This window comes from Gavialis gangeticus, unplaced genomic scaffold (genome assembly GCF_001723915.1).
Source record: "Gavialis gangeticus isolate Ggan-Ray unplaced genomic scaffold, GavGan_comp1, whole genome shotgun sequence".
Taxonomy (NCBI): Eukaryota; Metazoa; Chordata; order Crocodylia; family Gavialidae; genus Gavialis; species Gavialis gangeticus.
This window is the reverse complement of record NW_017729031.1, coordinates 61,435,652-61,458,580: the sequence shown is the minus strand read 5'-3', so window position 1 is coordinate 61,458,580 and position 22,929 is coordinate 61,435,652. Positions and strand designations below refer to the sequence as shown.

Below are 22,929 nucleotides of genomic sequence, written 5' to 3'. Positions count from 1 at the left end.
TATCGGCAGGGCAGTCAGCTGGAATTTAGGCAAAATCTGTTACAAGCAGCTCTTGAATTTCACAGTGTTGCCCAAGATGTAAGCTTATTTTTATTTCTGTTCTTACAGAGTAACTTGTTACTACACTCTGACAATTATTTTACTTATGTTTAGTGTTTTTGTCTGGGGTGTATCTATGAAAAAGTAAGTTTTGAGAAAAATGTAAAATAGCTTCATTTCCTAAGACTAGGGCTTCCAGTTTGTAAGAGGAATATGAATGGGATTGTCAGTCATTCTGAAATGTTTTAACATTTCAACAGTTTTTAAAACCTAATATAATCACTACTGTATTTTAAGTACAGAACACACCAAATTATAACACACACCCTGTTTTTTAAAGGTAGAATGAAAGAAAAAAGATTTCTCTGGTGTTATGACTACAGAAAGTAGGGACAGAGCCTAATGTTCAGCTGACTCACCCTCCCTTTCCTGTTTAACTAAAGATCAAACCCTAGCTGCTTCTGAAAACTGGTCTCTATGGGTGGATCTGTGATCTTGAAAAGAACTAGTGTGTCCAGGGCTGTGAAATGGGAGGAGAGAGACCAGAAGCAGCTAAAAGACAGCAAAATGCCCAAGAAACGTGACTTTGATTAGTGGAACATCAAGACCATAACAAAGGCAAGATGATCATTAACATCTGTGGAGTGAACAACAATTAAGTCAATTGACTCCTTCAGCCACCTGACTAGTAATACCACAACTGCTCCACTGTGAAGTCAAATCAGGGTGCTTTCTGATCCTGGGCAGAAAATCAGCTTCCCCATTTAATGCATGTGCCCGAATTTTGAGTGATTATTTTGCAGGGAAGGGGGAAGGGGTAGCATTTGTATGTGAGAAAATACAGAAATAAGGGATCCAATTAAACTGTTTTTTGGAAACACGGATTTACTCTATTGCCTATGATGATTTGCTCTTTGGAGATACTTTTTAAGATGTTGCTTTTGCTCTCATTTCCCTGAATAAAACAATGTGCTCAGGATTTTAATGCGAGATTTGATGCTTTTTGTTTATACCTTTGAGCCTGGAATCTTTTAACTAGGTGAGCTTTTCAGTTTTCTCTTTAAAAATTAAGTTTTCAGCAATCGTAGATGTGAAAAATGCTTTAACGTGCCAAAAACCCTACAGGTTCAGAAACCAGCAGGACGGGGGGGGGGAAATTATTTGAATAAATGCTAACTTTTAAGCTAATATAGTTAGTTCTGAGGCTGGACTTGTATTTTCAGTACTTGTGCCAGACGTTTCTGAAAGTACACTTATGCATTTTAATGCTAATCTCAGTTCTAATGAAATAATTTCCAAGAAAGATCACCAGTGAGAGAGAGGTTTATGTACTTATACCTCTCTTTCAGTTGTCTCAACAGTTAGATGGCTTATTAGGGATGCTGTGTGTTGATGTAGCACCAACTGATGGAGCATCAATTCAGCAAACTTTAAAACTACTTGAAGAGAAGTTGAAAAGTGTTGGTAAGCAGAATATTGCTGAAATATACAAAAAATTACTTAAAAGGGGAAGATGTTGGGGACAGTTTCCCTTTTGTGGGGGTTTGGGGATTTTTTGCTTTACTAAATCAGTTTTCCTGGAGTCTGTTCTTCCTTTATACTCTCTCCCCAGCTTTACTCCTAGGAAGATTCTCTCTGACATTAACTTCTGTAACCTAAATTCTTTAGTAATGTGCATGCCTAGAAAATGTTTTGTAATGATTTTTTAATTAAAAATAATACCTATAGTACCCAAATCATGGAAGTATATTGTTACAGTTTTTATGACCAAACCTAGAAGTTGAATCACAGATTTTAGTTCTCCTAGCCCCCAGCCTGGCAGGAGCTTAGAACTGTTCTGCAAAGATGAATCTCTTCAGATTCCCAGCAGTGAAAACTTTGAAATAACAACACCCTGAAGGAGAATATGTGTAATTAAAATTTATGCAGTATTTTAACGTTTATCTAAGACTTATAAATGTTGTCTTGTAGGCTATTATACAAACTACGGCATTTTTGTAGAAGAGCGATTGTGAGGTAAAAAGATGCCTTAAAATAATTAATTAAATTTGAAAAATAATTAAATTATTTCTTATGTGGAACAACAAAGTGCATACTGCAGTATCTAAAAGGTTGCAGGCATGATGTAAAATGCATTTTAAAATCTTACCCTAGTTTTTTCTTGATGGAAGTTTATCACTGTGTGATAATTAATTGACACTTTAGAAATTGTATAAATGTGCAATTCTTCAGATAGTGCATATTAATTACTCATTTATATGCTAAAAATATTATAGCAGATTGTCAACTCTCATAACTTTCCTTAAAACATTTAATTACCTTCTTTATAGACCATAAAATAAGAAATCCTTTATCCTTAGTTTTCTAACTGGTAAATGACGCACTTGACTCCCTCAGCTAACTGACTAGTAATATTACAGTTGCTCCACTGTAAAACAGGAATCAAAGCAAGGTGCTTCTGTCCTGGACAGAAAATCAGCTTTCCCGTTTAATCCACGGAACCCGATTTTGAAGGGTTATCTTGGGGGAGGGAGGAAAGGTGTTTGTTTGTATGTGAGAAAATAACAAATCCTTTATCCTTAGTTTTCTAAGTGGTGAGTGATGCACTTGGATGATAGACAATTTAGCTGAGGACAGAAACAAACAGTGATTAAAAGAAGGCATCTGCCTTTCCCCACTTCACTCTTTTTCTCCCAGCTTCTCTTGGTGAAAAGGAAAACCTAAGTTATCAAACAGAATAATTTATTTTCGTCTTAGACTTAGGTCTGCAAGGTTTGCGTGAAAAGGGCCAAGGACTTCTGGATCAGATATCTAACCAGGCATCCTGGGCCTATGGAAAAGATGTAACTACTGAAAACAAAGAAAATGTGGATCACATCCAAGGAGTGATGGAAGATATGCAACTTAGGAAGCAAAGGTAATAGACATTTTGGTGACTTTTCCAAGCAAAGAGCTCAATTTTTTTTGAAGGAAAGTATTTTACTGTTAGATTCAGAATAGGGATCTTAGTGATTTCTTAATTTATCTAATTCCAGTTGGGATAATATAAATTCTGTGTTCTATTTAAATAGGATAGTAACTTTCCTTTTCTTCCAGAACTGTTATGAGCTACTGTTTTTGTGGTATACTCCTAATGTAGAGATTCATAAAATAAGAGTTCTTCATTTTTGTGTTGGATGATGGCAAAGCATGTGTGCACACATGTGTATATAATGCCATGTGCTTCCTTCTAGTTTTATTCTTCTGTGTGTGAAAATGTGCTTTACTCGCAGGATAACTCTGAGCTCAATTGATTTAAATAGGACTGATGTGTACAAGTTTAGACTTAAGCAAGTGCTTTCTGAATGTCCTGAATAAGGAAGTACTTAAACATGTCCTCTATCCTTAGTTTTCTAACTGGCGAGTGATGCACTTGGATGATGAACAATTTAGCTAAGGATAGAAACAAACAGTGATTAAAAGAAGACATCTGCCTTTCCCCACTTTGCTCTTTTTCCCCCAACTTCTCTTGGTGAAAAGGAAAACCTAATTTATCAAACAAAATAATTTATTTTCATCTTAGACTTAGGTCTGCAAGGTTTGTGTGAAAAGTTAAGTGTTTTACTTAGTCTTTTAAAGACAGTTATCTTCTTTGAGTACAAAGTTGCAGTTTCCATGGAGAAAATATGTGGGCCTCAGAGAAGAAATGGCCTGCATGCTCGGAAATTTGAGATGTAGAAGTGATGGAGAGAGCCTTGTTGTTAAGATGTGATTTCTCCCCCTCCCCACTCCATCTTGAAAAGTTTTAAGATCTCCTGGTCTAAGCCTTACTTTAGTCAGGCTCTTCCACTGGACAGACATTCAACTTGACAGATCTGCTAAAGTGGCAGCAGCTCTTTTCAACTTCACACATTTTTCATTGACTCCTACATTAATGGATTCTGAATATGCCTTAGGTTTTAAGTAGATCTCTTTACATCAGCTCATTTTATCAAGTAATCGTAGCCGGCATATACCTGTTGTAGCCAGAACTGTCTTTAAAGCTTTTTGTTTTGTTTTGAATAATAGCTAACATATAGTTTGGTTATGTTAATTGAAACTTAGACTGTTAGGACTACTTAAAATCTGTGCCCTTTCTAACTATCAATATTGTGGTTTCCATCCAGCAGAAAAAAAAAGGAATTGTGGGCAATTAGAATCTTACCTAATTTGTACAGTTTATACTAGATACAAAGAAATGTGCATAGACTAAATATTTCACATTAATTCACTGCAAGTACAGAGTTTTATGACTTAAATACATCAGCTTCCCTAATAAGAATCTGTAATATTACAGGCGTCTATTTCCCAGTAGAAAGAATATATTGTCAGAAGTTGAATGTGAATTATTTCTCCCCAGTGATATGCACAAAGGAGTCTGCATGGCGATAAGCCCTTTAATTAGTCTGAATATAAATCAGGTTCAAAATAAAATCAGACAGGCATTATATTTTTAATTGTTTTGGCAACTGAATTGCAAGATTTTATTTTCAGTAGCTCATGTAAACTGTTTTAAGAGCCTCATAGGTCCAAACCATGATAGTAACAATTTATAAAATGTATAAATAAGAGTTGTAAAATTATGGCTAACCTGTCAAATGTCTCTTGTGTTTTAAATGTTTATTTTTCTAGGGGAATTTTGGCTGGATCAGTTATATTCTTGGACTTTTAAAAGTCTGTTTTCCATACTTATACAACAGCAGCTGTACAGCGTAAGCATCACAGCACTGCAGGATACTTAAAGCTCAGAATTCTTCCGTGATGCACTAGTACAGGGCTTATGCAACTTACACAGCCTGATTAATGTTGTGTGCAAGAAAATAGATGCATACTTCTATGTACTTGCACATACACACTCCACCCCTTCGCTCCACCCTATTCACTTACAAAGCTAACTGCTGCAGTCATGAATAACTTATTGACCTGGGCAGGATTCTGATTCTCCCTCCCTACTCATAGAGAGGTCTTTTAAATTCAAAAGGAAAGGTCTTTCAGAATAATGTATTATAATGTCAAGTTTTGGTAGTAAAAGGAAAGTGTTCCCAATATTTTTATACCATGACTATGTGGGAAAAGAACTATGTCATGAACTTAATTCTAGCTCTCCTACTTCTGAATTAATAATATATAAATTACATTTTAGAATGGCTTCCTTCAAGAGTTATAGCAAAAGAAATCATAAAAACTAATCTTGGAAGTCTTCATGATTCTTGTATATGATGATTAATTTATGCTGTAAGTGGTAGTTGGCTAAAAACATGGCTGGGGAAATAGAAACAGGAGAGAGACATGCTGTAATTTTTAGACATTTTCCAGCATTTTTCACCAAGAAAAGTATGTCTACACTGCTATCACTGCTGTGATTCAAGTGTAGTGTAGACGTAATAAGTTAGTTTTTAAACTTATAGTAGCACTAATAACTGTAGTAGCAAGGAACTCATTGCAGGCTTCAATCTCCTGCTGAGAAATATAGTACATTTGCCTATACTGAATTCCTTGACATTCTATAGACTGCTTCTTATACCCAATCTAGCTAGTTTAAAGGTAGTTCAGGCATGCCTGCACTACACTTCTGTGGCTGCTGTGTAGACATACCTGAAGTCTTGAAGATGATGATATCTCGTATGATATCTCATGATGATTTCTGTGGCTTCTAGTGCTCAGCTGCATTTACCTCATGTTTCTCTTGTAATCCTGCATAATCCTGTTAATATATTTGCCAGGCTAAGTGGCACAAAGATGCTTATTCACCTCTTTCGTGAACACTGACATTTGGATGCTGTAATTTGCTATATCATAATTGTCGTTCCCAGAATATATTTACTCTGCTGCGCAAATGCCCTGCATATTGACCACTTCTGTGATATCACTTCAGTAATTTCCACTTGTTTTGGTTTGTCAAGGTGTGAAGACATGGTGGATGTACGACGGCTAAAGATGCTTCAGATGGTGCAGTTATTTAAATGTGAAGAAGATGCTGCTCAAGTAAGGGCTGGGTGGGGAGTCTCATGATCCTGCTTTTTGTAATCTGTGGCACATTTTAATATAGCTGTCCCTATTCCCTGAATAAAAATGATCTTGTTCTTGTGATGTTACAACACTTCCAGGATTTGTGTAACATGGCATGTGATGAGTGCTACCGTTTACAGTAATTACCTGATACTGCCACTACTCTGCCCCCTCCCACCTCTGCTGCTGCTATCCCTGGCTGAACTGGGTGCAGGGGGAGCTCTGAAGCTGCTCCTGACTTGCTTCTACCCTATGCCACAGGGAGCAGCTGTGCAGAGAGCCCAGTTTGGCAGCATGCAGGTTGCACCTTGCCTGCCTGGCCCTTCTCCCCTGTTTTCCCCACTGGCAGAGAGCAGCCTGGAAGGAGGAATATGCATGTTACCATAGCTGTTCCTTGTAGTGCAGGCCAGGAGCCACTTGGAGTCTCTCCCTATGTCTGCATCATCTGAGAATTGGAATGCATCAGCTGGGAGCTGTGGGGACTGGCTGTGCAGGGAGCCTGGCTTGGCTGGGGACTGTAGTAGCAGTATTCAGATTCCTCCTTCCCTGCCAGAATGGGTTGCGGGGAAGTGGGGGCAGGTCGCAGGGGATGAAGAGAGCCAGGCAGGGAGCAAACTGTGAAAGGAGAAATCTGTGCACTTCTGGTGTTGTCCCTGGCTAAGCTGTACTTCCTGCACAGCTGCTTCTCATCGCTCCAAGCTGGAGTGGTCTGATACTTGATTCTAAGACAAGGCTTCTCCCGCTCCCCCCCCTCCCCCCCGATGAATGGGGCGGGGGGAAGTAGTCTTGGAATCGAGTAAATACAGTAGTTCTTCACCCAAGCTGTTTCTTGGAGCTGAATGTAATGTTTTCTATGATAAATCTGATTGTAATAAAAATCTCAATAATATATTAAGGTTGGCTGGCTTTGTCAGTTCATCTTAATGTGAATCAAAATGCCTCAGTTGCAAACCTCTTTTTTCAAATGTAATGGCAAAACATCTTTTTACTAAAAGATTGCTAAAGCAAGTGTACAGACCAGCATTTCTAATGTGCATGTTTCATGCTGGTGCTGAGCCTTTGATGTGCAAGATGTACTTCTGTAAATCTGATGCTGCAAAGCAGGTCCAAGCATGTTTTGCAAATCTTTTGCAGCTATATTTCTTAAATATAAGTTTTCTTTCTTTTAGCTGTTTCTTACTTTGTTTATTAATTAACGTTATTTCAGAGTATTTACAAAGTAGAATAGAAGTAGCAAAAGGTTATGACAACATGTAAATATGGCAGATAAAGGAGGGTTTCTTCATAATTCAAATAGAATAAATATATACCAAGTCTACATTTTAGTTCAACATACCTAACCTACTTGATGTGTATCTTCTTAATTAACTGTTAAAACTGGTTTCCACTGATCTAATTTACTTCTCTTTTTAAGGCAGTAGAATGGTTAAGTGAATTATTGGATGCTCTGCTTAAGACCCATATTAGACTGGGAGATGATGCTCAAGAAACCAAAGTTTTGTTGGAAAAGCATCGAAAGTTTGTTGATGTTGCACAGGTGGGGTGAAATATCTTCATTCTAGAAATTTGTTAGCTTATTTATGAGGTACCTATAGTTGTATTTTGGATATATTTGAATACATATAGTAGAACTTCCATTAATAACTCTTTCCCTGTTTAGCATCAGTCCTTGCTTAGGGAAATACTGACAATCCAAACAGCTGAAGGAAGGATCATCCCCGTGCTAGCCATTTTGGACAAGTGTTTGTCTAACCTGCTCTTAATCTCCAACCTAAATTTCCCTTGCTGCAATTTAAGACTGTTATTCTTTGTCCAGTCCCGTGCAGCAGCAGAGAGAATGGTCTTACCTGTATAACCATCTTTCTGGTATTTGAAGACTTATCAAACTCTCTTCTGTTCTCCAGACTAATAATATCAGCTCTTCCAGTCCTTCCACTTATGTCTCATTTCATAAACCTCTTTATCATTTTTGTTGCTCACTGATGGACTCTTAAGTTTTCCACATCTTTCTCAATGCAGCTCCAAATAGTGGGCTCAGTAATCCAGATATGTCCTCACCAGTGCTGAGTAGAAGGGAAAAATCACTTCCTTGTACTTGCAAGCAGTGTTTTTGTTAATTCATCCTGGTATGTTGGTGGGGATTTAGAAACGAGAGTACGCTGTTGGCTTATAGTCAGCTTTTAGTCTACTATAAACCCTCATATCCTTTTCTGCTGTACTTTTGCTTAGCCAGTTGATCCCAAGTGTCCATTTGTGCATAAGATTGTTTCATCCCAAGTGCAGGACTTGGCACTTGTCCTTATTAAATTTCATTTGATTAATTTCAGACCATTTCTCCAGTTTATCAAGGTCATTTTGAATTCAAATCCTACCTTCCAAAGTATTGTTAATACAGCTTGGTTTCATCTGCAAATGTGGAATCTATCCAATCCTCAAAGTCATTAATAAAGAAGGTAAACTAAACAGACCCAAATTAGACACCTGGAATTGCACATGATATTTCCTCCCAGTTGGACTTTGGACATTTGATGTCCATTATGGTACAGCTGTGTGTTGCAATGTGCCTTTATCTTCTCGTGATTGTTCCTGGAGATTCCATTCTATTTATGCACTTGCCATATGCATGCACAATTGCATTTTTTATAACAGCAGTGTCACTTGGTGTCACACCAGCACTCTGTCAGACCTTGCAACTTGTGTAGCCAGTGGCATAAGATAGGAAGTAGAAGCAATTGAGGTAGTTGAAACTTAACACTTACAGCTGTGAGAGAACCCTGCCATGTTTACATATTTTCAGCCTACAAGAGACCTGATGATTTAAAAAAAATTATGTATAAAGGAAACTCAAACAAGAGCTGCCTGTGAAAATATGCCAATTATAGTTTTTTCCATCATGCTGTCACTTCCCTTGACAGGGCTAGAACCGCTGTATACAAATTCAAAATTGGCAAAGGGAAGCCTTCAGAATTCAAGATATGTCCCTCTTGTGATACAGCAATGACCATCAACAGTGGTTTCAGGGTGTTTCTTATGCTAAGGTGAAGGGACACTGCTGTTTGTGCTAAATTCCCATGAAGTATGCCTTGAAACCTAGGGCATCTTTATACATGCTCCAAAGGGAGGAGGTGCTTTAATTAAAGTGGCTCTCAGGAGCTGGTCTAATTAAAGCACCTGCCGCGTCTCATGTATTCAGTGTCCCACGCTTCAAAATGGTGGCGGGGGCACTTTAACTAAAGCTCATTTAAGGAGCTTTATTTAAAGCACCCCCACCACCATTTTGAAGCATGGGGACACTAAATACACAAGATGCTGAGGCTGCTGGAGTGCGGTAATTAGCATGCTCCAGCACACTCAAGTCTGTCCAACATGCTATAATTGCAGAGTATCAGAGCAGGTGCCTCACCTGTCTACAGGCACCATTAGAAAGCAGGCTGAAATTACTTCTTAAGATATCAATGCAATTATCATCAGACCTGGACAAATCCATCCACAAACCATCTCCTCGCACTTGCTCCTCTGCCGCCTCCTGAGAATCAGTCTGTCTCTGACCTCAGTGACATTCAAATCTAGTTCCTCCCCAAGACACAAACAGCTACTGACTACTCTCCACCTTAATCCTGGATCCAGCAACTAGCCTTTTCCCTGGCCTCCTTCTCTGAATAATGCTCCTCCAAATAGTCTTTCTGGACTTGAGAAGATCAGAAGATATTTTGAACATCCCACTGGAGATAATGTAGCATAACATATTAGACTTTCTCTAACCCTCATAATTAGGTAGAATGATACTACTGATAAAGAAAGATCTCTCAAATTGGCTAAAGCCATATTGCATGCTCCCATATAATCCCTGCAACCTTCTGACATGAAGATAACAGATAACATGAACGAGGAACAAAGTGTTTTTTCCAGCGCTCTGCCTCTGGTTATTTGCTTGTCCAAGCAGTACAGGAGGGGTCAAAACAATAAACACAAAGGAATGTGAAGAAGTTAAAATTGTTTATGATGTATCCACAGGATGTTCCATAATTAATAGTATATTTTTCTGTGGTCTGTTCACATCCTCAAGCATATTTTAGGCAATATCCTCACTGGGGTGGCTGCTTATCTAGTTTTATTAACTGCTGAAAGCAGTATAGCTTCTTTGGCACAGTTTTGTGCCTGGTCAGGAACTGGCTAGCTCTGGGATCTTGGCACTGCTTTGTGTCTTGTGTTGCCTTCCACAAAACTTTACACCAGCAGGCTTTTAACTTCTGCTGCTGTAGGTCTTCCTTATGGCCTACACTTATCACCAAAGACATAAGCTTGGCTTCACCAAAAATTACTATATAAAAAGAGTCCAGTCACAGTCACTGATTGCTTCTACCCCTAGAATAGAATCTCTGTTGAAGAGCCATGGTTATCATCACATAACTATCCTTCTTTTCATGTCCTTCTCTGGTTAAGAGCAGTGAGTTTTAACCTTTGTAGACTTGAGACCCCCTTCCACCCCTTTGTGAATTGAGCAGCATCCCATTTAAAAAACCAATTTATTTATTAATTAAAGTACTTATTACTTTACAGAGGAGCCAGGCAGTTGAGATGAGGCAACATCCAGGGCGGGTCAACCCTGAGCCTGCACCTATTCCTTACAAATGCTCCATTACCCTGGTTGAGAATCATTGGGCTAAAGTGTTGACAGAGATTCATAGAGTGAATAATTCTAGAATAATTTTAAGTCTTACATTTACATTTAAGAGATTGTATCCCTTGAAGAGTTGCCTGTATTGTCATATACTGTTTGTTCTGAACCTTAGATAAGAGCTTCATGGCACGTTTTTCTTTGTTAGAGTACATATGATTATGGGAGACAGTTACTACAGGCTACTGTTGTACTGTGCCAATCTCTGCGATGCACTTCAAGATCCTCAGGAGACACACTTCCAAGACTAAACAGAGTATGGAAACAGTTCACAATAACTTCTGAAGAGAGAGTACATCGGCTAGAAACAGCTGTTGCTTTTCATTCAAATGCTGAAAAGGTAAGCTATGTTTTAAGGAAAAATACATATTTCCAACAATTAGCCTCATTTAAATTGAAGCCAAATGGATAATACACAGCAGGAATTCATTTTATATATTTAGTTTTTAATTGTATTTTTGATTATTTTTTATTTTTAAATTTAATTATATTTTCTATGATTCTGCTTTTTAAGGAATATCAAATAAAACTTGTAAGACTACCTTTAAATCTCACACATTCCATTTTATTGTCAATCACTTAAGTCTGATATTACATACAAACATTGGCATTGGCAAGATGTGAAATCAGCACAGATATGAGGGAAGTGCCTTTCTGGTTAAAGCACTGGATTGGAATACAAAAGAATCCTATCCCCACACAGGTATTCTGTGTAGCCTTGGGCAAGATACTTAATCCTTCTGTGCCAAATGGTCCTTGTTTGCAGTGTGGGAATAACACTTCTTTGCTTCCATGGTTTTTGCTTTGGGGCACAAAATATTTTTGCATTTGCAATTTATTATAAGCAGTGCCTTATTTGGCATAACTGCCATGTACTTAAAAGTGCCCCACCAGTTTACCCAGTGAGGTATTGCTATTGGTCAAACTGTAGCATATAAAGTTGGCAAGAAACTTGAGAGAAAAAATAGCTATGCCACTAGCTACCCAAGACTAGTTGGGGATGCTCAAATGCATGATTTCAAGAAAAGCTGTTGAGTAAGAACAAGGCAAAATAGTCTGTACATGTTATGAGGATTTAGGGAATATCGTTGTTGGCATTGTACCATACTGCTGACACATTAAACGTTTATTATCATTCCTATGTAACTGTTTTTAGAAAGGAGTTTATGGTAGCTGTTTTATAATCTTTCTCCCTAGTCTAAGGATGACCAACATTGAAGAAAGTAAGTGCATAAATTCAGATTGATAATGAAATACAGTTAGTTCTGCTGTAGAGTGAATCTATATGTTTGACATTAATTAAGTCTTTAATTGTATTGTAAATTCTTTTGAGCTATTGCTGTTGGGAGACTAAGAAGATTGATAGCAAGTTAACAGGCCTTTCAGTCTTTCTGCATCAGTTTATATCATATCTGGTTCTATTTTGGCTAAAAGCTGTTGGCATCCAATACCAAATTCAGTGGCTAGTAAATGAGCTGACTGTTTCAGTCCACATCATAAGCATTCTGTCATAATTGGATTGAATTAGTTGGCATGTTTGTAGGTGAAAAAGTAAGTGGATATGTGGAAGAACTATGTTTTCGCAACTAAGTGTAGTTTTCCTAGAATGGCTTTTGGGCTCGTTGGTGGGATGCTGTGAGCAAACTTGTACTGTTACTGCTCATTGTCTGTACCATCTCAGTCACTATCAGAACTTTGGCTCTGTGCCATCTGGGTGCAGACCATTCCCAAGCACTCTTTGCTCAAGCTTTACCAAAAGAGTGATATCTTAGATTTAGATATAAGTAAAGATTTAAAGACTGACACTGTGTCCATATCCCACTTAGCAATACCTGTTTTCCTACATGTTAATCCTCTTTTAGCAGTTCAATTTTTCAAAGGCTAGTTTTCAGAAATAATTGTAAAGGCCCTTTTTTATTCATTTTGTATACCAGGTTACTACCTGGTTTGTTTCCTGATACAAGTCAGTTTTGAATCCATTTATATTTGCTGTTGGAATACATGATGGTGACTTGTGACATATTTTATAAGCACTTAAAAGTAATATAAAATGTACTGGTGTACAGTAATGGCAGTCCCCCAGACTGCCTTCTCAGTAAAGCTTAATCAATCATGTTCTTGCTTGAATATTTCCATCTGTTTTGATTGTTAGAGATCGATCTGATATAAATCTGAAGGTTTAAATGCTGAAAAAGCATTCACTGAGCTTGTTAATGGCACTTTAGAAACTTGGAGTTCTCCACTGTCTCCTTTGTTCTACATTTTCCTATCGTTTGTTACAGATTTTGCAAGAATGTCCAGAGCAGCCTGAAGCCATTAATGAAATGGAACAATTTGATGAAATTGAAACAGTTGGGAAATCGCTATTGGACAGATTAACTGTGCCTGTAGTTTACCCGGATGGGTATGGAATATGTTGTAATACTTTCTAAGTGTGCTTTTGGTAAAATTTTGCAGTATAGTCATATGCAGAAGGGTTTTTTAATGTTGAAATGTAAAATTTAATGTAGTGAATTCAAGTCTCTCATTCATCGCATAAAATCTGACATCAAATTCAACTCATTTGTACAGTATGCCTCTAGTTATTTTAAAATGTGCCTGACTAAGCACTTATGTCAGTTTTAAAAATATATACAAAATTCCAGTGATCCAGCCACCAAAGATACCTTCCTTCCAGCCTAATTGATCCCTTTAAGAAAAGCCCCAAGGAAACAGGCCTTGTAACTGTCATTGCAGTAAGTTTTTTCTAGAGTGTAGAGTCTTTCACTCAGAATGCTCTGCCTCTGTTCTTCAGGTAAATGCATTTGAGCATCATGAGCTCCAGGGTCTAAGATGATTTTCAGCCACTGGAATAAATACAAGTCCCAGAGTACAAGTCACCTTCCCTCACGTTTGAGATGTAAAATCAGTACTTCAGATTATAGGATCTGAAGCTTGAGTCAGATTGTTCTCCCTCTGCAAAGCTTTGCTGTATTTGAGCAGAGGGTTGGGTTAGAATAGTCGACCTCCTGAGGTCCCTTCCAACCCTTATTTTCTATGATTCCATGTATCAAAGCCTTTTGACTTGCTTCAAATGTACCTCTAAGCAGAGTGTAGATTACTTGCCATGAAAATGAGTTTGCCTTCATTTTATTCCCAAATGTGTATTTGCCTAGAATAGTCTGGTCTGGTTGGTATTTTCTACCTTGGCGACAGGTCCAGGGCTGTGATAGTACTGACAGTATTGCCTATCAGAATTTTAGATACAACTCTACTAGAAATATATGGAGAATTGTGCATAGTCCTGGGTCTTCCCTGCAATGTTGATGTTTAATGGAGTTAAGACCCCTTTCACTGAACACACGTTCTCCTTCAGCAAAATGAGTGCCTAATACAATTCTGCGCTTTTTCATATATATCTTTGAGATGCTATAAAGCAGGGGCAGGCAAAGTCCAGCCTGCAGGCTGGATCAGACCTGCAGCTGACTCCATGTCCCAGCAGCCCCTGCCCACGTCACCATGGCTGGTTTCCATGGAGACCCCAGCAGCAGTGGAGCCATGACAGTGTGGGGCTAGAGTTTCCATGGAGACTGGCCCCAGCAGCACTGGCAAGCTAGGGAGCTGCTCTGCAGCCGGGATCTTGTAGCGGTGGTAGCGTGGTCCAGAGCTGGGGCATAGCTGCGATTTGCTGCCCGCGCACCCCAGGTAGGTGCATGCAGGCAGCGGATCATAGAAACAAAACTCTATTACGTTGAAATGCATTCTTTTGGTGAATCCTCTAATTTTTTATTTCTGGATAAATTACTTTTAAAGCGATATTGTCGACTTAGTTGTTAGCTTCTAATTTTACTTGTAATACCTAATTTGCTTTATTTGAAAGAAATGAGAGATTTTTCTCTCTTTCTTACTATGAGTATGTAACAACATTTTGTGTATAGTCAGGTTTACTGTTTCCTTCCATCATTTTCAGTAAAGTGGGCATTTGCTGTTGCTTCAGGGTTCTTTTTCTTCCCTCTACAATAGAAGAAAAAAATATTACCTTGTAAAACCACAAGAATTGGATGGGTAGCTTAGGAGCAAATATAGACAGTCAAGAGTATAATCAGTTTAGAAGAAATTAATGTGGTTTCAAGTTGACATGATCCAGCCTATGCCTCTCATTTTGTAGATTGTAAGTCTTTTTCTTCCTAGGCTTTTATTGTTAGGGAAGATAAAAGGAGCATCATGAAGTCAAAGCCCCACCCATTAAGCTACTGAGTCACATGGCCATGTACAGACATTTTAGTTTCTCCTGGGAGAGTCTGTTTCTAATCTTAAGGAATGACTTTGTCAATCAGAGAAGTAATATTTACATAAAGAAAAAATTATCTTCTCATAGCATGATCTGAATCAAGTAGACACAGATTTTTCTTAGCTTTGAAGACTATACGGTATTTGTTTATATGAAGATGTTGGTATGAACTTGTATGGCACATTTTGGATGCTGCTGTAATAAACATTACTTTTTTGGTAAGATTTATTAAGCAAACATTCACCTTGTTGTCTGTTCCCATTAAGGTAAAAATGTGAAATTCACTTTTTCTTTTCTTTTCTTTTCTTTGTTAAACAAGTTTGGTGTTTGTCACAGCCCTAGTAAGGCTTTCTATTCTGGGCACTCACCAGGCTGCCGAATTTGGGTCCCATTACATTAAACTTCATGTGCTTCAAATGTTGTAAAGTTGAATAGGTTTGAATAGCTTCATTTGCCTCTCTGGCACATTTCCTTTCTCTTATCCTTCACAGAAATAGGACTTTGTAGTACAACATGCTAGGGCTCCATGTTCATTGCCTTCCTTCCACAGAGGCCCTACTTTCTCAAGCTCACCCTTTGTTAGAATTCCAACTTTATGGGCACTGTTCACCTCTTCAGGGATAAAAGATAAATACATAGCATGTAACTTCTGTATTTTCCTATTTGAAAAGGAGCCATCAATGTTTAACAATCTTCCGTTGTCCCTCCGTTGGTTTGGGGACTTTGACAGCATAGGGTGACATCACAGATACTGAAGAATTCAAGAAGCCAAATGTGTCATAACCTCAAACAGAATTCAGGCTTAATTTTCCCAAATTACTGCAGTTCTCAAAGTACCAAGTTACCTGGTGTGAAGTCACAAAACAGAGCAGACATAGCATAGAGAATAGTATTCTATACTTAGCCCACAGTGACGTGTTCTGCTATTGTTATTCACACCTGTTCTGAAAAGACCACTCGGCAAATGAGGAAAGTTCACTTGCTGTATTATTCTCTCGTTTGGTTGATATAGTCCTAAATCTTGGCAAAATGACATAGCTCATTTGTGCTGGCCCTTAAAATCTGAAGCAGAACAGTGCTTTGTTTCTATGTTGTTCCAACTTTTCACGTGTTTATTTGAATGTGCATAACACATTTTATTGCTGTTTTCCTTTTCACTGATTGTTTTTTTATGTTTGTTTTTTAGTACTGAGCAGTATTTTGGGAGCCCAAGTGACATGGCTTCTACTGCAGAACACATTAGAGAGAAGATGAAGCTAGTTAGCCTGAAAAAGCAACAGCTGAGACAACCAGAAGCCGCCACCACAGAGAGCTAATAGACTGGACCCTTATCTGTGAATTCATAATAAGACTTCAGTTTGTAACCCAGCATGTCGTTTGCATATTACAGCATTTGACATACTACATTAAAATGCATTTCACAGCTGTTATAAAAGCTTCATCTTTTTCAAAGTAAACATTGCTCTCTGCATCTTAACACTGTACATCTACCAAGCCATAATTATTTAACATGCTATGATACCATAGATTTCAAGTATCTTATCAAAGGAACTATAAACCTTGCACTGAAAACTTGCTGTAAAGCTTTACCTGACCTGTCAGTTGCTTCCTAATTAAACAGCTGACACAAGCTTTGAATGGTGCTAATAAGAGTGTAGAAGTTCCACTTTATGAAATAGTAGCTGTTCTTGCCCCCCAGGTGATGTAGTAATTTTAGGCTGTAAAAAAAACTACCTGTTGTGTAGAAAGTGGTGACCCAATAATTTTAATTTGTAATACTTTAAAATGGTCGTTTTTATTGTGCCAATATGCAACCTGCCCATCAAATCTTTGATATATCAAATTCATTAAACAAATGTTTTCCTATTTGTATTGATAATGTATTAAAAGCTGTTTGTGCTTAATAAAAACCATCTTTTTAAAATCTGATATAAATATGTCACTGTTGTTTATATTCCAGAATATGAACTTTCTGTTTGTTGTACACAGAAGTTGGCAACCCCATATTTTGATCTGTTTAATTAGTGCTCACATTATTCTTATGGGATCCATAGTGATATCCTGACTCAGTGAGTCTTACTTCAGAAGTAATTTTTGGCATCATGGAAATACCTGAATGCATGCATCTGTTTCTGGCTTTGTTTTTCCTTCAGGAAAAGTCAGCTGTTGCCCTCCCCATCAGTAAACAGGTACATGTGCAAGATGGAGCATAAGAATATTAACAAGAATGTTCTAAATTTCATTATTAGGCATCTTCTGTGCTTCATTTAAGATCTCTTTGACTTGTCTAACAGAAGAGTATAGATACCCTGTGGACTGAGGATCTCAATATGTGTGGATGTCTTCACAGTTGCCTCTTAAAAATAAGGCCCCTTTAAAGGTTGAAGATTTTTATCTCATTAAAAATTACCAAAGCAAAATTCCCGAACAGTCTAGAACTATGGGGATTCTCATGAAACAAAATTTGTTAAGACCCTGGAAGCAAATTACAATGGATAATTATAGGTTTCCTGTAGAATATTTCCCATTTACTTTTCTTCAGGGCAGTGTTACACTTTTCAGGTATCTTTGATGTTCCTGCCTCATCTTATATCTGACACCCACTCTAAAATGCAGTAGCCCTGTGCACAGGGGATCATTAAGTTGTCTTTCATTTTGGGGAGAAGAGAGAGCATTTGTTTTATTTTTCCTTCATAGGCATACCTTGTTTTGAATAGTGAGTTGGGTATACAGTCTGGTTTCCTGATTTTTTTGTTTGTTTTTCCATATATCTTTCATCAGTTTAAACATTCTCCAGAAGTTGGGTGTATCCTCACTATAGGTGCTTTAGATAAGGTGGAGTCGCACTTCATAAACCAACTGAGAGATCAGATATGTATAAGCTTTTGTGAGCAACAGCTTACTTCATCAGATGCTATGAAAGGACTTGCAGAGTGCAGGCTATCCAACAGCAAGAGTGATTTGAATACAAAAAGGGGAAAGGGGAAGGAAGGAAGAGGGCAGTGCTAAGGGAGGCAAAGGGGGTTGAAGAAGGGAAAATAAAAGGCAATCCATAGTGTTGTGCGCACAGGGCGTACAATGTGAATTAAAAACAAGCCAGAATCTTCTCAGGGGATAAGGCACAACGCTGCATTTATTGGAACGTAAAACATGCAACACGAAAAGAATAAAGAACAATAAGGTTATTTGCTTCACTCATTCCCATACATACTCATTCACTTATTCATCCATTAATTTAAAAGAGAGAAGCACACACACACACACAGAGTCCTACAAAGGTTAAGGTGTTACCAAGTTTCAAAGTTGTTCAAGGTCAGTCTAATGGCCGGCCAGGCTGGCCAAGAGAGTTGGAGTCAGGTTTTGTTGGACGTGCCAAAACTCCTTGCAGGTAGAAGAGACCTAAAGCCTTGTCTTTGTGTTCATCCTTTACAGTAATAGCTGTCCATAGAGCTTATGGATTCTGCTGAGTCAGATTCGAAGGCTGTCCTTCTTGTCCTGTTGGGAAGCTGGGATTGGTAGGTCATGATCTTCTGGCTTTCTGGTCTGCAATCTACAGGGGCCATCGTTTGGAGTCTTCAGCCATCAGGATGGAGCATAATTTAGTGTTTAGTAATCCTTTACTGCTGACTCAAGGTCACTGCAGCTCTTAACCGTCAAACCACAGAGGCTATTTTCACCTGCTGCAAGAGGCCTGTCTTTGTGTCACTGGCACACATGTCCATCATTTAGTCTTTCGTTACCTCTTTCCGCATAACCCAGACATATTCACACACACCAGACATACTACAAACTCTTACACAAGCATTTTCCTTATGCTAGATTTAAGTTCTAAAGTCATGAGACCAGTAGGTCAAATACATTTATGCTAGGCAATAAGAAATTTAAAATAGATGGTTAGTTCCAAATACTAAGTTTATCTTAATGGTCAAATCTTTTCCTTAGATAAAAAGAGAAATAAAATAAACAGTTAAAACAGTTATAGTCAATAACAAGATAAGCAATCCAAGCAATTATAGTCACTGCAATACTACAATAGGGACATACAGGGTCATAAAAGATAATCCAGGAAATGGGATAAGAATCTGTTGTCTTGGCTGTACCGTACTTAACACAGTCCCATCTGTGGATGATTTCTTGTTCCACAAGTTCACGTTTTTAAAGCTCTAAAATTGTTTTTTTAAGTTCCTTTATTTTTTTTAAGAACAACTACTCTGAGATCAGTGCTGGCATGTTCAAGGATGTTAAAGTGTTCTGCCACAAGCTTTTGTGTCTTACGGGGCTTGATGCCAAATCAATGACCCTTCGTTCTATCATGTAGGGATTGCCCTGTTTGTCCAGCATAGGCAGCAAAGGGGCAGTATAAATAACTGCTGAGATGTATGATATTGGTAGAGAAGCGAATGAATGAACCTTGGACATTATAACCTGCTGTTTGGTCCTATGATGGTCTGGTGTGTGTTGATGGGGAGCCACAGCTGGCATCTGAGTAATTCAGCAGTTGCCCATGACAGTTTATGCATCTCTGATTCAAGTTAGTCTAAGGTGTTACTTTATGCTGTCTTCTCTCTGGTTTAAGATGAACACAACAAACTACTTTTTTATAGCTGCTTCGGTTCATTAAATTCATTATGCAAAAAAAAAAATTTCAAGAACTCCCAGCTTCCATTTTAGTCCAAAGATCATGCTTTCTCATTTTATTAGTGATTTTGAGTGAAAGCCTTCACCCAGATAATCTAGCTTATTTTTAAAGGGCCAGGTCATTTTGCTTCCTGCTGCAATTTCCTCAGGTTTGTTTCTTTAATACAAAGATGAATCGATGCTAAAGACCAATGTGTCACACAGGAAATCAATTTTAATGTCAAATTTCAAAGATGTTTCTAAATATTAAATAGTTTTCACCTTTAAAAAATAGGGAAAAATATACATTGTATTGAGTTGCTATTCAAGAAAACGTCATAGATTTTCATAGATTTCATAAACATTAGGGCTGCAAGGGACCTTGGAAGATCATCGGGTCCAGCCCCCTGCCCAGGGGCAGGAAGTCAGCTAGGGTCAAATGAACCCAGCAAGATAAGCATCCAAGCGTTTCTTAAAAGAGTTCAGGGTAGGTGGTTGCACCACCTCTGGAGGAAATCTATTCCAGGCCTTGGGGGCTTGAACAGTAAATATGTTTTTCCTGATGTCCAGCCTAAAACGATCTTGGAGGAGTTTGTGACCATTGGACCTTGTCATCCCTTGGAGCACTCTGGTGTTCCCACAGATTCTGATGCACACCCCTTATGACTTATAGGCAGCCACCAGGTCACCCTGAGCCTGCGCTTTTCCGGGCTGAAGAGTCCCATGGCTCTCAGCGTCTCATCATAAGACCTATTCTCTTGCCCTCTGATCATGGGCATGGCTTGCCTCTGGACTCTCTCACTCCCTGCACTCTTATGGGATGCTCCATCTTCCCCACCATCGCAGCATTCATGAGCTGCACCTGGTACCTCAAGGTATATAGATAAAACATTTAAAGCTGTGTCTATGGCCAAATCACTGATTCTCCAAATCAGAATCGAATCTTCAGCGTCAGCTGAATCTAATTGGGACAGTGATCTGAATCAGCAAATTGAATCATTGTCCCCGGAATCGGGCCAAATCCGAATCGAATACTGCCATACCCCGTGTGTGTGTGTGTGCGCACATGTATGTGTATATATGCACGTATGTGTATATGCATGTATATATTTCAAAATGCTGTATTCAAAATGAGCTGTTTATATCAAAGTTAAATTGTTCATGGTTTTTCATTAAGGTAACCCCCCGCCAGTGGTGCCTTTGTACTTTGGAAAAGAGCATGCTACCTTTATAGTACACTTAAATAATACACCACTGCATCTGTCTTATTTTTACAGTGTACAACTAAATGTAAACATCTGAAATTTTTTTTTGTAATAGTAGAATAACCATCCTCAATTTTGCAAAGATTCTAGCTGATGCTGTGGTTAGCTGGCAGGATGAGACTACCTTTTCTGGAAAGAACCGAAAGGATGGAAAATAGCAAAAGACACCAAAATGAAATTTAAACCAAGGTTGCAGTCATTAATAAGCACAAAGTCTCCTTTTCAACAGTAGTTGTTTAAAAGTCTAATTTTGTTGCAGACAATAAGTAATGAACTTCTAACATAAAATCCTGGGTGAACTTTAGTGTTCAAATTAATGCAGTTACTCATTGCAAATTGAATGATATTTTACATATTGAATATTCTGCTTGAAGGCTCAATAACATACTTGGGTACAAACACTGAGTTGTCCAGCCAGGCTGCAATGCTGTTCATGTGACTGCAATATACATAATTCGTATGCATTTCCGGACCCTTAAGAGGTGACCAGCTATTGGCAAAACAAGTATAAAGGCTAATGCCAGGACCATTTTAAGTTATGGCCTCAAAGGACTTTTCTGAGAATTGACAGAGCACAATGGCACTCTGACCCTCTCGCTGACTTGGCCAAATTCCTGATGTAGTCCCTATGTCATGCCAGCTCTGTTTCACAGGGGGATTCCTTGTACTAGGGAAATCCCCATGCATCTGGTTTGTTTGGAAAATGCAACCCTGAGTGGCCAAAAGCTTATGCCAGTTGCATATTTCCCAAAAAGAGAGTCTCCAAAAGGAGCTCAGGTTCTTTTGAAAGAGCCACTCCTGAAAAAGCCACAATAAGAGATGGGACTAAACAGGAAGGGTTAAATCTTGGAGCAGTGGAAAAACAGGACTTCAGACTGCAAAAATTAAGAGGCCCAGGTCATAGTGGGAAAAGGAACATGCTCCCAGAAAGACTGCAAAATTCAGAGGCAAGTTTATAACAGATTTTCCTAGTTCCTAGGCTTGGATGGAAGGGATTCATCTTGTTGCTTACCGAAACAGAGGAGGCAGCATTTAAATTTTCTCTAAAACTTTTTCCAAATAAGTCAGAAGTATGGGGGCATCCAACCCCATCCCCATAGTCAGCCTGTTTCTCTTTCTCAGAAGTTGCAGGTGGGCAGCTAGTTATTAGGTAGGAATATTATGGCAGTTCCAATACCAGCACAAGCAACATAAATGTTCCACTCCCAACAGAATTGGAAGGGGGAAGAAATCCTCAATCCAAAAAATCAAGAGGCAGAGCCCCAAGTAAAAATGAAATAATGAAGATCATATGGGATTTTAGGGATCATAAGTTTTCAATGGCAGTTTCTCTTTCTTGAAGTTTCAATTTCTCTTTCTTGAAGCTCGTGTTTCCTATTTTTCTATCTATGTGTATTTAAAATCAAATTTAGCCTCTGTTTAATCAGAAGATAATATAGGGGAGCATTAACTGGATTATTTTAATTGGCTCAGTCAATTAACACAGAGGTCAGTTGCTGCTTTCTGTCAGCATTTGTCCGTCATACTTCTTCAAGCCCTCTGGGTAGTAGGAAAGTGGTCAGATCCCTCTGCTTTTATTCAGAAGGCAGAGGGTCCCACTTCACAGCAGCCAAAGTTACCAGATATGAATTAGAGCCTGTAACTTTTGTTCTGGTTTTCAAGAATCCCAGAGTTCACATAAATTTCTCAAAGTATTTAATTGGTTCGTGGCCTCTGTAGGGAGACATTTTTATCTCTCAGGTCTTGTAAAGGATGCAGGTCCCAAAACAGAAGAAACAAAAAACCCAGAAAGGCAGAATTAATGCCGAGGTAACCTGTTTAAAGCCCTTCTGGTTCCACTTCTGCACAGAATCAGTCTGTGAAGATTCGCAGCCTCTCCTTGACAGTATATAACTACAGTAGGTTCCTAAACACAGAGTTCACACACCAGTGAGTGACTTTACCCCAGAACGGATCAAAGGGGGCAAAAGGACGCAAAAGCCCCCACAGCTCACCAAAAGCATACGGGAACATCTCCTAGCTAAAAAGGAGGC

The 22,929-nt window shown here is 38.5% G+C and overlaps 1 protein-coding gene across 5 annotated transcripts in view; it reads left to right on the top strand.

Moving 5' to 3' along the window:
* The window catches only part of SESTD1 (SEC14 and spectrin domain containing 1), a 151,750-nt gene extending 134,807 nt beyond the window's left edge, over positions 1 to 16,943 (top strand). For 4 of the 5 annotated variants that reach the window (XM_019523032.1, XM_019523030.1, XM_019523031.1 and 1 more), the window contains 8 exons: positions 30 to 78; positions 1,389 to 1,503; positions 2,797 to 2,956; positions 5,961 to 6,042; positions 7,481 to 7,603; positions 10,893 to 11,084; positions 13,027 to 13,148; positions 16,201 to 16,943. In XM_019523032.1, coding sequence (XP_019378577.1) covers positions 30 to 78; positions 1,389 to 1,503; positions 2,797 to 2,956; positions 5,961 to 6,042; positions 7,481 to 7,603; positions 10,893 to 11,084; positions 13,027 to 13,148; positions 16,201 to 16,330 — 973 coding nt within the window. In that variant the 3' untranslated portion in view covers positions 16,331 to 16,943. The remainder of the gene's footprint in view (positions 1 to 29; positions 79 to 1,388; positions 1,504 to 2,796; positions 2,957 to 5,960; positions 6,043 to 7,480; positions 7,604 to 10,892; positions 11,085 to 13,026; positions 13,149 to 16,200) is intronic. The other variant, XM_019523033.1, reaches the window with a different exon arrangement.
* The last annotated feature ends 5,986 nt before the right edge of the window (positions 16,944 to 22,929 follow it).